Source organism: Cetorhinus maximus, chromosome 9, assembly GCF_964194155.1.
Source record: "Cetorhinus maximus chromosome 9, sCetMax3.hap1.1, whole genome shotgun sequence".
In the NCBI taxonomy this organism is placed as follows: Eukaryota; Metazoa; Chordata; class Chondrichthyes; order Lamniformes; family Cetorhinidae; genus Cetorhinus; species Cetorhinus maximus.
The window spans coordinates 86,162,593-86,177,178 of record NC_135887.1 but is presented as its reverse complement, the minus strand read 5'-3'; the positions used below and the strand labels follow the sequence as shown (position 1 = coordinate 86,177,178).

The 14,586-nt window shown below is 42.6% G+C and overlaps 1 protein-coding gene and 1 long non-coding RNA gene across 3 annotated transcripts in view; both read left to right on the top strand.

Annotated features, from left to right (window-relative positions):
• The window catches only part of tsg101a (tumor susceptibility 101a), a 47,002-nt gene extending 35,223 nt beyond the window's left edge, over positions 1–11,779 (top strand). For both annotated transcript variants that reach the window (XM_078549008.1, XM_078549009.1), the window contains 2 exons: positions 1,689–1,928; positions 11,442–11,779. In XM_078549008.1, the coding sequence (XP_078405134.1) occupies positions 1,689–1,928; positions 11,442–11,531 (330 nt within the window). In that variant the 3' untranslated portion in view covers positions 11,532–11,779. The remainder of the gene's footprint in view (positions 1–1,688; positions 1,929–11,441) is intronic.
• Positions 11,780–13,146: 1,367 nt separating this feature from the next.
• LOC144684785 (uncharacterized) lies at positions 13,147–14,247 on the top strand. The gene is made up of 2 exons (XR_013577568.1): positions 13,147–13,792; positions 13,880–14,247. It is a non-coding gene; the product is annotated as an uncharacterized LOC144684785 (long non-coding RNA).
• Positions 14,248–14,586: the final 339 nt, after the last annotated feature.

The window sequence follows — 14,586 nt, the reverse complement described above, 5'->3', positions numbered from 1 at the left end:
GAGCCTTGGTGAATTCCTGCAGTGCACCTTGTAGATGGTACACACTGCTGCTACTGTGTGTTGGTGGTGGAGGGAGTGAATGTTTGTGGATGTGGTGCCAATCAAATGGACTGCTTTGTCCTGGGCGGTGTCAAGCTTCTTGAGTGTTGTGGAAGCTGTGCTCATCCAGGCAAGTGGAGAGTATTTTATCACACTCCTGACTTGTGCCTTGTAGATGGTGGACAGGCTTTGGGGAGCAGGAGGTGAGTTACTTGCTGTTGGATACCTAGCCTTTGACCTGTGCTTGTAGCCACAATATTTATATGGCTAGTCCAGTTCAGTTTCTGGTCGACGATAACCCCAGGATATTGGTAGTGGGGGATTCAGTGATGGTAATGCCATTGAACATCAAGGGGTGATGGTTGGACTCTCTGTTGGAGCTGGTCATTGCTTGCCACTTATGGTGCGCTCATGTTGCTTGCCACTTGTCAGCCCAAGCCTGAATATTGTCCAGATCTTGCTGTATTTGGACATGGACTGCTTCAGTATCTGAGCAATTGCAAATGGTGCTGATTTTGCAATCATCAGCAAACATCCCCATTTCTGACTTTATGATGGAAGGAAGGTCATTGATGAAGCAGCTGAAGATGGTTGGGCCTGAGGAACTCCTGCAGTGATGTCCTGGAGCTGAGATGACTGACCTCCAATGACCACAACCATCTTCCTTTGTGCTAGATATGACTCCAACCAGTGGAGAGTTTTCCCCCTGATTCCCATTGACTCCAGTTTTGCTAGGGCTCCTTGATGTCAAGGGCAGTCACTCTCACCTCACCTCGGGAATTCAGCTCTTTTGTCCATGTTTGAACCAAGGCTGTAATGAGGTCAGGAGCTGAGTGGCCCTGGCAGAACCCAAACTGGGTGTCTGTGAGCAGGTTATTGTTAAGCAAGTGCCACTTGATAGCATTGTTGATGACCCGTTCCATCACTTTACTGATGATGGAGAGTAGACTGATGGGGCAGTAATTGGCCGGGTTGGATTTGTCCTGTGCTTTGTGTACAGGATATACCTGGGCAATTTTCCACATAGCCGGGTAGATGCCAGTGTTGTAGCTGTACTGGAACAGCTTGGCTAAGGTAGCACAGGTCTTCTGTATTATTGCTGGAATATTATCAGGGCCCATAGCCTTTGCAGTATCCATGCCTTCAGCCGTTTCTTGATGTCATGTGGAGTGACTTGAATTGGCTGAAGACTGGTTTCTGTGATGCTGGGGACATGTATACATTATTCAACTTTTAGCCAATTTACTGATGTGTTTGTTACTGCTGGCACCAGTAAAATACCCTGGCTACAGACTAAAGCACATTTCCTTCGCTTTCCCCCTTGCTTTTCCAGATTGCTTCACATCTTGGGATCCAGCCTCATGACTGCTCTTTTAGATTGCTAACCTCTTCTTCATTGTACATGCCATATATTGAAAAGGTTTCCTTGGAGAGTTAATGGATTAATGTGGGCATGACTTAGGATAGCACTGTAAAAGTACAGTTGTGACTGACACTCAGACATTTTTGAAATTTGTTGCATCAATGTCCATCTGTGTGGTTTATAAGTTAAATTCCTGTTAAATACCATATCATTTTATACAAATCTGATTGCTCTAGCTGTTGTATTGTTTGAGATTTCATTGACTCAAAATCTGTCATTTTCTTAGTCTGAGGTAGACAAGAATATTGAAATACTGAGGAAAAAGGACGACGAGCTGAGTATTGCCCTGGAGAAAATGGAAAGCCAGTCTGAAAATAATGACATTGATGAGGTGGTTGTGCCGACAGCACCTCTCTACAAACAGATTCTTAATCTTTATGCAGAGGAGAATGCCATTGAGGACACCATTTTCTACCTGGGTGAAGCCCTGAGACGTGATGTCATTGACCTGGAAGTCTTTTTGAAGGTAATTAAAGTCTGAAATGATGTGGCAGCTCTTTTTTCCCCTGACCACTCTTACAGGGTCTCAGTACATCGAGCATTAGAGTGTCTAATGTGGTCACGTTATAAGAAAAATGGAGAGCAGACAATGCTTGCTGAAACCACATGATCCAATTTATTCCTGACCAATAAATTTGACTTGAATCTGAAATTACAAAACAAGTTGAAACAGTCACATTGCAGCACTGTTGTCTTACTGGAAGTAAACACCACCTCAGAATAAACTCAGTCACTGAGACATCCCTGCGTCCCACGGACTGAAATTACTGCAGGATTTATTACTGAGTTGCAAACTTGCTGGCACTGTGTTTGAGTGAGAGGACTGTATCTGTTGTAATGAGGTCTACTATCCCCCAGTCCAACATCACGAGCAGTGCCAAGATCTAAACATGAGCTCTTCTGGAACAGTACTGTGTGAGCATCCTGATGTTTGTCTACTTCCTTAATCGAGAAAACTGTGTGAGCAGATGTTTGCCAGAGAGCGTGTTGTATGTTTAAAATGGATGTTTGAGAAATATACATCCGCGATCTGTAGTTCTCCCTTACCCTTTCATTTTCAGGGAGAGATGAGAGACCATATTCTCCACAACATATTAATGCAATTAAATACTGTAATATGTAATGTGTCTGCCATGTGTGCTCTGAGGACTGTGATCTCTTGACCATTTCTGAGCTCAGTAACTATTAGCATGCTTTGATCTAAAATTTATATCTTGAATTATTGGTTTGTTAGAAACTTGTGTCCCAAAATTAACAGTTGAGGTTTAAATAGATTTATGAGATTATGATGAGATTTATTAAAACTAAACCAGTTTTCCTGGAGTAATTTTCCTTTCTTCTAAATGTGTTATCAAATCAACATTAGTGCGTATTGTCTTAACGTCTCCATTGTTACTGTATTCTGTTTGTGGCCAAGCAACTATGTGCTATTAAAATATTTTTTAAAAATCATTTGGGGGTGGGGGGAGATGTTTTCACAAGATACACTCCAGATGAGGACTTGTCTAGTATTCTCCAGTTTCTTTTTTCCTCCCTTGTGCACTCTGAGCTCATCTTGTCCATGAGGCCCACTTCCTGCTCCCTCAACCCTTTTCCCATTAAATTGCTGACCACCCAACTTCCTTGATTGGCTCCCATGTTAACTGATATTGTTAATGGTGTTCTGTTCTCAGTTACTGTGCCCAATCATCGCATCTTGATGCTCAATGGCATTACCATCACTGAATCCCCCCACCATCAACATCCTGGGGGTTACCATTGACCAGAAACTGAACTGGACTAGCCACATAAATACTGTGGCTACAAGAGCATGTCAGAGGCTAGGAATCCTGCGACAAGTAACTCACCTCCAGACTCCCCAAAGCCTGTCAAAAGCCAAGAGTGTGATGGAATACTCCCCACTTGCCTGGACGAGTACAGCTCCAACAACACTCAAGAAGCTTGACACTATCCAGGACAAAGCAGCCCATTTGATTGGCACCACATCCGCAAACGTTCACTCCCTCTATCACTAATGCACAGTAGCAGCAGTGTATACCATCTATAAGACGCACTGCAGGAATTCATCAAGCCTCCTTAGACAGTACCTTCCAAACCCACGACCACTACCATCTAGAAGGACAAGCACAGCAGTTGGATGGGAATACCACATCTGGAAGTTCCCCTCCATGCCACTCACCATCCTGACTTGGAAATATATCACCATTCCTTCACTGTCGCTGGGTCGAAACCCTGGAACTTCATTCTTAACAGCACTGTGGGTGTGCCTACACCACATGGACTGAAGCGGTTCAAGAAGGCAGCTCACCACCACCTCAAGGGCAATAGGGATGGGCAATAAATGCTGGCCCAGCCAGCGAAGCCTACATCCCGTGAATGAATAATAAAAAAAAAATCCTCCTCCAACTCCTTACCACCATCATCCAGCTAAATGGGACTGCATTCGCCTGGTTCCGTTCTTACCTCTTTAACATAGCCAGAGAATCACCTTCAGTGGCTTCTCCAGCTCTGGTATCCCCGTCCTATTTCATTCTACACACTGCCTCAACGACATCATCTGAAAATGCCATGTCAGTTTCTGCATATATATTGATGAAACCCAGCTATACCTCACCACCATCTCTCTTGACCCCTCCACTCACTAAATTATCAGACTGCTTGTCCTACATCTAGTACTGGATGAGCAGAAATAGTATCCAACTAATCATTAGGAAGGTTGAAACCTTTGTCTTTAGTCCCTATCACAAACACCGACTCCCTGGCAACTATCTTGAGGCTAAACCTTAGTGTCATTATTTGACTCTGAGATGAGTTTCCACCCACATATCTGCAGCATCAGTAAAACTGCCTCCATAACATTGCTCAAATCTGCACTTGCCTGAGCTCATTAGCTGCTGAAACCCTCATCCATGTCTTTGTCAACTTTGGATTTAACTATTCCAACACACTGCAGGCTGGCCTCCCACTTTCTACCCTTCGTAAACTTGAGGCCATCCAAAACTTTGCTGCCCGTATACTAATTCAACCATCACTCTTGTGCTCCATGACCTACATTGGCTCCTGGTTAAGCAATGCCGTGATTTTAAAATATGCATCCTTGTTTCCAAATCACATCATGACCTGGCCTCTCCCTATTGTTGTAATCTCCTCCAGTCCCAGAACCCTCCGAAACATCTGGACACCTCTAATTCTGGCCCTTTGGGCATCCATTAGGCCACCATTAGTGGCAGTGCCTTCAGCTGCCAAGGCCTAAGCTCTGAAATTCCACCCCTAAACTGCCCCCCCCCCCCTGCCTCTCTACTCTCTCTCTCCTTTTAAGACACTCCCTAATATCTATCTCTTTGACCAAACTTTTGCTCATCTGTCCTAATATCTCCTTATGTGGTTCGATGCTAAATTTTGTTTTATACTACTCCTGTGAAGTTCCTTGGTTCATTTTTACTACATTAAAGCACTATATAGATGTAAGATTTTGTTGAAGTTGTTATCAAGATCCCTTGGTTTTATTTGTTCAAAAGCAAATGGAAATGCCTATGATATTGGCTGAATCTCCTTATCACAGAAGTAGGCCATTTGGCCCATTATGTCTATGCTGACCATTTAGTAAAGCTATTCGTAATTGTCCCACTCCCTCCTCTTTCTCCATAGCCCTGCAATTTTCTGCATTTATCGTATTTACCTTTTGAAAGTTACTATTGGATCTGCTTCCACCACTTTTTCAGGCATTGCAATCCAAATCAGAAATCACAGGGTAAAAGTTTTTATCTTCACCTTTCCTCTGGTTTGTTTTGCCAGTTACATTAAATCTGCATTCTCTGGTTACCAACCCTTCTGCCACTGGAAATGAATTTAATTATTTTGCTCTATTAAAGCCCTACATGATTTTGAATGCCCCTCTTAAATTTCCATTAACCACTACCCTAAAGAGAACATGCACAGCTTCCATTTGTAGAAACTTTGTAACAGTTTGAAACTGATGCCCTCAATCTAGGGGCACGTTTATACCTCAGCCATTCAGTTTCACAATCACAAGTATGTTAAGAATTTTAGACCTGCAAATGAAATGGTTAGGGAATCCTATTTGGGAAAATAAGGGCTTTTGGAGCATCCGGCGAAGGAGTTTATACAAGATTACTCTGTTATTACAGAGTGTCATTACAGATCAGGGAGAGATTATGTACACAGTTCAGCTGCTGACACAGTACTGATTGGAGAAAGGTTGTGTACACATTGGAGCTGCTCACAGAGTACTAACTAGAAGGGAGTGTATAGTCCAGCTGTTGATGTTCAAATATACCTGGGTATTCTAGTTCATAAGTAACTGAAAGCTAACATGTAGGTGCAGCAAGCAATTAGGAAGGCAAATGGCACGTTAGCCTTTATTGCAAAAGGATTTAAGTACAGGAGTAAGGAAATCTTGCTGTAATTATATAGAGTCTTGGTGAGACCACACCTGGAGCATTGTGTGCAGTTTTGGCCTCCTTACCTAAGGAAGAATATATTGGCTATAGAGAAGTTGGAATGAAGGTTCACCAGACTAATCCCTGGGATGGGGGCATTGTCTTATGAGGAAAGATTAAGGAAACTATGCTTGTATCCTCTAGAATTTTGAAGAATGAGAGGTGATCTTATTGAAGTGTACAAAACTCTTACAGGGCTCGACAGGGTAAATGCAGAAATAATGTCCCCCTGGCTTGGAGGGTCAAGGACCAGGGTACACTATCTCAGAATAAGAGGTAGACCATTTAGGACTTCTTCAGTCAGAGGGTGATGAATCTTTAGAATTCTGTACCCTGAGTGAAGGCTCAGTCATTGAGTATGTTCAAAGCAGAGGACGATTGATTTCTAGATACCAGTGACACTAAGGGAAATGGGGATAATGCAGGAAGATGGCGTTGAGGTAGAAGATCACCATGATCCAGTTAGATGGCGGAGCAGGCTTTAGGGGCCGAGTGGCCTACTGCTGCCCTATGTTCCTGTGTTCCTAGCTGTTCACACAGTACTGATAGGAAGGGAGTGTATAATCCAGCTGCTGTCACAGTACTGATAGGAAGGGAATGTATAGTCTAGCTGATTGCACATTCCTGATGGGGGAGAAGCTGTGTACACAGTAGAGTTCACAATACTGAACGGAAGGGAGTGTCATTCCACTCCAGCTGCGCACACAGTACTGATTGGAAGACAGTGTCATTACAGTCCAGCTGCTCACAAGGAACTGATGGGGAAAGAGTGTCATTACATTCCAGCTGCGCTCTCAGTACTGATCTGAAGAAAGTGTCATTGCAGTCCAGCTGTTCTCTAAGTACTGATAAGGAATACAGTCCAGCTGCTCTCAGTATGATCTAAAGGGACTGTCTATACAGTCCCAGTCCAGCTCCTCATACAGCACTGATCTGAAGGAAGCGTCATTATGGTCCAACTTCTCTCTCAGTGCTGATCGGAAAGAAGTGTCATTACAGTCCATAAACGCAAAATACTGCGGATGCTGGAAATCTGAAACAAAAACAAAAGTTGCTGGAAAAACTCAGCAGGTCTGACAGCATCTGTGGAGAGAAAGACAGAGTTAACGTTTCGAGTCCGTATGACTCTTCTTCACTCTGAAGAAGAGTCATACGGACTCGAAACGTTAATTCTGTCTTTCTCTCCACAGATGCTGTCAGACCTGCTGAGTTTTTCCAGCAATTTTTGTTTTTGTGTCATTACAGTCCAGCTATTCTCTCAGTACTGATATGAAGGGAGTGTCCATTCCATCCAGCTGCTCACACAGTACTGATTAGAAGGGACTGTCCAAACAGCCCAGTTCCTCACACAGTACTGCTCTGAAGGAAGTATCATTACAGTCCAGCTGTTCTGGACTGTACTGATAAGAAGGGAGTGTCTATACAGTCCAGTTGTTCTCACAGTACTGATTGGAAGGGAGTTTATTACAGTCCAGCTGCTCTCAGTACTGATCAGAAGGGAATGTCATTACAGTCCAACTTCTCAGTCAGTATTGATCAGAAGGGAGTGTCTGTAGTCTAGCTATGACACAGTACTGATTGGAAAGGTGTGTCTATATAGTCCAGTTGCTCTCAGTACTGATGGGAGAAGATGTACACGTAGTGGAGCAGTTCATACGTTACAGATCGGATACAGTATGTGTACAGAATTGAGCTGCTGTCACAGTATTGATAAGAGAGTCAGTGGGGCTGCTCATACAGTAGAGATTGGGAAGGGGTTGTGTACACAATGGGGCTGCTTGTACAGTATAGTTTGGGGAGGGGTTGTGTATAGATTGGGGCTGCTCATACAGTACCGATTCGGGAGGGATTATGCACGCAGTTGGGCTGCTTACAATACCGAGGTGGAGGTGATATAGAAGAATTTTAAGAAGCACTAGAATTTGAAAATTGTCCCCAGTATGATCATTACCTGCCCTAGTGCCCTCGGAGTTACCAGTGGAGAGTTGAATGTTTTGGGGTGGCAGATTGTTTAGGAAGATTGCTCCTCATACTTCATTGGATTCACTTTAATGTTTGGCAATTAACTGGTTCTAGGCAGTTGGAAAATATTGCTATTAAGGTTTGTATTAATCGTCATGGTCTGTTGGGAGATCCATTATTAAGACAGCAGTATTAAAATCCCTCCCCTTCTACCAACCAAAAGAAATGCTCATATTTATGCTAAGTTGAGTTTTATTTAGCTGAGAAAATGACAGTGCAAACCTTTTACTTGCTTCCATGTGTTTTGTTGGACAGAATTACTTTGATATTTGCAATGTTTTGCCTTCTGTATCAAAACATTAGATAAGCTTCAGTTAGGTAAGCACATCCACTGAACAAAGCAAACAGTCTTTTTTTTGGACATAGATTACATCATTGGTCAATGTACAGGGGTTTCCCTAGACACTATTTGCAAGGCATCTCTACAGAATAATTAACTCGCTTTAATGTCGTACTCCTGATATGACAGAACTCTGGTGATCCAGGTCAGAGCCTGCACTCTCCACTTATGTGTGACCAAAATAATTCGATGCAGAAGCAAAATACTGCAGAAGCTGAAATCTGAAATAAAAACAGAAAATGCTGGAAAAACTCAGCAGGTCAGGCAGCATCTGTGGAGAAAGAGACAAGAGTTAAAGTGTCAGGTTGATGACCTTTTGTTGGGAAAAGTTAGAGATGTAACAGATTTAAGCAAGTACAGAGGGAGAGACATTGAAGAAACCACAACCCAGATTGGGTGATTGCTTTGTAAAACGCCTCTGGTCAGTGTGCACGCATGACTCCAAGCTTCCCGTTGCCTGTTATTTTAATTCTCTGCACCCCTCCCACTCTGACCTTTTTTTCTTTGACCTCCTACATTGTTCTAATGAAGCTCAATTTAAGCTTGAGAAACAGCACCTAATCTTTCAGTTTGGCACTTTACAACTTTCCAGACTCAACATTGAGTTCAACTGTTGCAGATCATAGTGCCTTCCCCCATTTTCTTTCAATGGAAGCTGTTGGTGATGACTCTGCTTTTCTCATTCGCACCTCCTCCAGACCCATCTTTTGTTTCTTCACTTGTTCCATTACTACCTCCTCTTGTATGGCATTATCACCCGTTTTTAATCTTCCTGCCTTCTCCCCTGTCACCGACCTTCCTTTTGCTGTCCCCCAATTCACCCTGTTCTGACTTGTTTAAAAACCTGTTGGCCTTTATTGCAAGGGGGATAGAGTATAAAAGTAGGAAAGTTTTGCTACAACTGTACAGAACATTGGTGAGACCACACCTGGAGTACTGCCTCTTGCACTTTTCAGTGCACCACTGCACCCTTATCACTCACCCATCAGCACTCCCTGGGAGACCCATCAGACTCAGGTCTAACATCCAGATACTCCACTGCACCCTCACATACCAGCCAATGCTGCCAGCATATCACCCATCTCTCGCTTTCTTCAGCTATGGCAGCACAACCAAAAACAGTGATGCAAAATCACTGAGCTTCTGCCCCCTCTTGAAGGACAAGATGGCACACAATAGATCAGAGCAGAGTAGAAGTGGCAGAGTATGAGAGCACCTGCATCTCCTGACTGCTATTGAGACACTCTTGGCATCATGCACCAGAATCTTTTTCTTCTGGTGTTACTAAGAACATTGTGGGGCTGTGTGTTCCTGCCTGACGCCACTTTCCTAGCTAGCTCTCATCTTGAGACCTGGCGTGATGAGCAAACTGGTCTGAACATGGACCTCTTCTTTCCAACCACCGCCATTCTGATTTTCTGCTTTCAGACACGCAAGAACCTTCTCCTGTCTAGGCACAAGCAGCTCGAGGAGGAGGAGAAGAACAACACAGCACTGATGAAGAGGCCCCGTCACTTGACCTGACACTCGAGATCACCAGCTGAGATAGGCATTTAGAGGCTCCTATGGAGTTGAGATTTGCACGTGGTGAGTCACCAGGCACGTGTGGGCTGCAGTCTCGCCAGGAGTTAAAGGACAGTTTCCCAGTTCACCAGATAGCATGGTCGCAAGCAGGTTCTGCCACAGGGGACTTGGATGAAGACCTCAATGGGACAGCATACAGGCGAGCCCTTGAAAGCATGTACACAGATGCTGGGTTCATTGACAAATCTGCCAGACAGCTTCCTGTCACTGTCATGGAGCATGGAGAAGTCTGACAAACTTGGTAGAGGACATCGCACACAGCTACCCCTTTCTGCTCCGTCTCATGTTACAGACTTGGGCACTGCCACTGCTGACCCCATAACTGTTGCAGCCTTTGTGTGGACAGAACACTTAATATTCTGCCTCCCAGGGAAGATGCAGCAACACTTCCTGCCAAATGCAGCAATTCACCGCACTTCCAAAAACACTCCTGCTTACTTCCAGGCAATTTGCAATAGCAGAAGTTTTTTTCAAAATCAATCTACCTGCACATTGGTGTCTTGGCCTGTTAAATATCATGGTGCAGAGTCCATCTTGCAGCTCAGCTTTCAATCTTTGCAGAATGATGTGCACATTAGTTTAATGGCCCTATGTGGTCTAAATGAGGAAATCCACTGTCACATCGGCTGGCAGGGCTTCAGATTTGTGCCAAAACATTTGTTTCTGGTGCACACGTGGAATGCTCCTGAAAGCACCCTTCTCATGAAGGCTTGCTGTGCCGGAAGTAACTGGAGGCGCAGCGTGCCCCAAGTAAAGTATGCTAGACTTCCATAGGACTATGGAAAACAGATTCACTCCCATGGTATCTGGGTAATGCCCAAGGGAGGTAGCAAGCCAGTCAATTCAAATATAAGTATCTTGTCGATTTTATTTATTCATGTTTGATTGGCAGCTATTTCAGTTTAAGAAGCACAAAATAAATTGAGAAATCTGTCATAAGCAATTGGGACTATAAGCTTGAGGGACTCCATGAATAGTCAGCATCAAACTGCCACATAAAATTCAGGAACCTTGTATCCAGTCAGTTCATATTATCACAACCGATGCATTTTTGTATATTACTATCTTCTGAGGGTATCAGGAGCAGTTATGTTAATTACTGCGTATTTACAATGTGTCAATGCTATTTTACTATTTAAGATATCTGGTGGTTTATTGCCTAAATTACAATCTAACAACTCCAAAATTAAAGGTCACATGAAAGTATGATAAAAACCAGTAAGGCAAAAGGGTTTTTATTAATCCTTGGTCTCATTATTATAATATACATATTGGGAAAATAAACATTTTATTCTATACCTAGCTGCCTTATTGCTCAAGAACGAGATCCCTCACAGTAACTAGGAAAACTTACTGGAGATACAGAGAATCCCTGTGAGAAATTTTCATCTCAAACACAAGTAGCATGTGAACTCAGTTACCATTCTGGGAATTCAAAAAAACAACCTACACCTCTAACCAAATACAAAACAGAGCACCTGCTTTTTGAACCACAGTACTGTAAGTTTGCAACTTAGATTTTCTAGTTTGTTACCACTACAGAAGTTACTAAATTTTTTTCTCCTCTCCACAGCATGTGCGTCTCTTGTCTCGTAAACAGTTCCAGCTTCGAGCATTGATGCAGAAAGCAAGAAAAACAGCTGGTCTTAGTGACTTGTACTGAGCAATTCTTTGTGTGGCTCAAGTCAGGTCTGACTTATTTTCTCTCTCATTTGTCTTGTCTGCAATTAACCAGTTTCAAAGAAAAAAGGATAAGTTATTGCATATTCCTACTGTAAATTATGTTGACTTTCTGATTGTGTTTTCTTCTCTTTAAAATAGTTTTTTTGTTGGGGGACTTTGTATTTACTTGTAGCCTCCTAGAGAAGCAACTTAGCAATTGGAATAAAGATTCTTTAAATTTCGAGCTTACTGACATTGCGTTGGGGAATTTTATCTAAGTTATTCTTTTTAACTGTGGCAGTTTTTTTAAAAAAAAATCATTGATTATGGCCTTTGTTGAAGCAGCTGATGTCTTATCCAAGGCAGTTGCCATGGCATTAAAGTGCCCCTCATCACCTGCAGAAATGGAAGGAATAGGACAGACAGCTCATTACCCAGTAAGAGGTGGTGGGGGGGGGGGCAGTTAGATTTAAAAACTTGAGAAAGAATTGTTTGGAATCTAATGTCCTAGGGCTGTATCAATGTACATGCTTGACCCTTATCATTTTAAATAGACGGAAGTGGCAAGTTTTATGTTGCTACACCAGGTGATCTGAAGCATATGATCCTCCATCACTTCTTTTTTGTCAGGCTCTGTGGGACTTCCCTGTGTCAGTCCAAAGTTTTGGCTGCACAGTTCCCTCTAGATTTCTGAAAAAATTATCCTTCGTCACCACTCTTTCATCTACATTAACTGCAGGCACAAAGACAGCTTCTGTAATGTCGGACTGCCTGCCCATTGTTGAGGGTGAGCTGAAATGTCTTCCAGAATCTCAATCTTTACAGTGCAGAAGGAGGCCATTTGGCCCATCAAGTCTGCACTTTCTCTGAAAGGGCATTCTACCCGCTCCCACTCCCCTGCCTTATCCCTGTAACTTTGCACATTCTTTCTTTTCAGATAGCCATCCAGTTTCTTTCTGAATAGCTCAATCGAACCTGCCTCCACTGTCCTCTCAGGAAGTTCGTTCCAGACTTCACCCACCCTTTGGGTGAAAAACGATTTCCATACATCACTTTTATTCCTTTTGCCAATTATATTGAATTGTTGAGAAAAGCCCCTGTCCACCATAATCGTACTCCCTTGCCACTTACACCAGCCGCCCCCTCCCTGGCTACTCACCCAAACTAATCTTGAGCTGTGCAAAACCTTGTATTCTCTTTGAACATAATCTGAACTTCAAGCACTGCAACATGGTTCACCTCTGCCTAACCACTGCCCAAACTCTTATCAATACTTCTCATCTCGCCTCGATTTCTGCAATTCCTTCCATAAACCCCAACTTGCCCAAAATTCTTATTGCCTACATTATGTGCCACAAGTTTCACTTTCTTATTTTGCTTTGTTCCTACTGACTTTGTGCCTGTTGCTTTGAATTTTATAATCCTCCGTGTTCTCGTCAGGTACCTTGGCTCACTTGACCCTAATACTCCAATCTTGAATGCTCCCACCTCTGCCCGTTGATCTTTTTTTTCATTTGGGCCTGTAAATCTGCTCCTCCACAGCTTTCACCCACCATAGACTAAAACCAGCATTGCTTCAGCTCTATTCACTGGAGAACTCTCATTCTAAATCTTTCACCTTTGTCTCTCTAAATATATTTGGTCTCTAAAGTAACTTCGTAGCTGTTTTTTCCCTCTAAATCACTGATCCAACAACTGTAACAGCAACATATCACATGCAAAATCAATATCATTCCAAATTAAAACTTGGATCATTGTCTTCTCTTACTGCCATCCATGGGAATAGGATTAAATCTAAATACACAAACAGTGACATTTAGGAGTCCACACCATAAGATTGACACTTATTATGCACAGTACTTGAATGGAGATTTATTTGTTAGTTTATACTCATCGACATGGAGGTGAACCTGTTTTGTAACATTAGCAACAGGGATTGGTAAAAAGCCAGTAATTGAAGTCACATTGTAAATTTGAATACTGCAATCTCCATATATTGAACAGTGTTCCTTTTACTGCTGGAAGGTTGCTGGCAGATGACCAGTTGATACTTAATTCTCAGGTCTATTTCCAGTCAGTTAGCCATATACCACTTCATGCAGGTGGCAAGGATAGCATCCAGTTACTGTCCAACCAATAACAACTTACATTAATATTGCATTCATTGTTTCAAAGCACTTCCTAACGGAGAGGTTAAACTCAGCTGAAGAAATAAGAGAGGATATGGTTGAACTGATGGGACAATAGAAGAAGTTTGAGAGGGTAAGAGAAGAAAGTGATTTCAAAATGGAATTCCATTGGATAGGGATGCAGTGGCTGAAAGATAAACTTGCATTCTGAATGTTACAGTAATGAACAGAAACATGGAGGCCATGGAATGGAATGTGCAAACTGGGAAAAGCTGTCCAAAACAGGATAAGAGGAGGAATGAGTTCTGACAATAGTCATAGACCTGAAATGTTAACACAGTTCATCTCCATAGATGCTGCCAGACCTGCCAAGTATTTCCTATTTGTGGTATACCAAAATTATTAATTTCAGTGATATATTGTGTAACAGACAAGTGTGCAGCATGAATTATGATCACTGAGCATGAAAAAAATTGTTTAATTCAACCACAATTCTCTAACAACCTTTTGATGTTTATTCCTCAGTTATGTGTGCTGAGCTCCAACCAGATACTAATGCAAACACAGATTAAAGATTTTTGAAGTGGAGATGAAAAGTAATGCCCAACTTGTGTCCACAACATCATAGGTCATAGTTGTTAAAAGTCCTTTTGTAATACTGAGTTTTTGCAGTCCCAGCAGCAAGAGATCATTGTAGGCTGCAACACCTTGAATATCCCACAGGCTGCACAAACATTTGACAAATGCTGAGTTTGTCAAGACATGAGAAATTTACCCCTGCAGGTCCTTAAGTTTATTTGGGAAATTTGGAGAAAATATTAGAGTTTCTCTGGACTGTGTTGCCATGGTACACTGCACAGACTCCAAGTGCACTACACCTTTAGATCACCTTGACCATAATAAAACAGCAGATCTCCAGGAAATCTG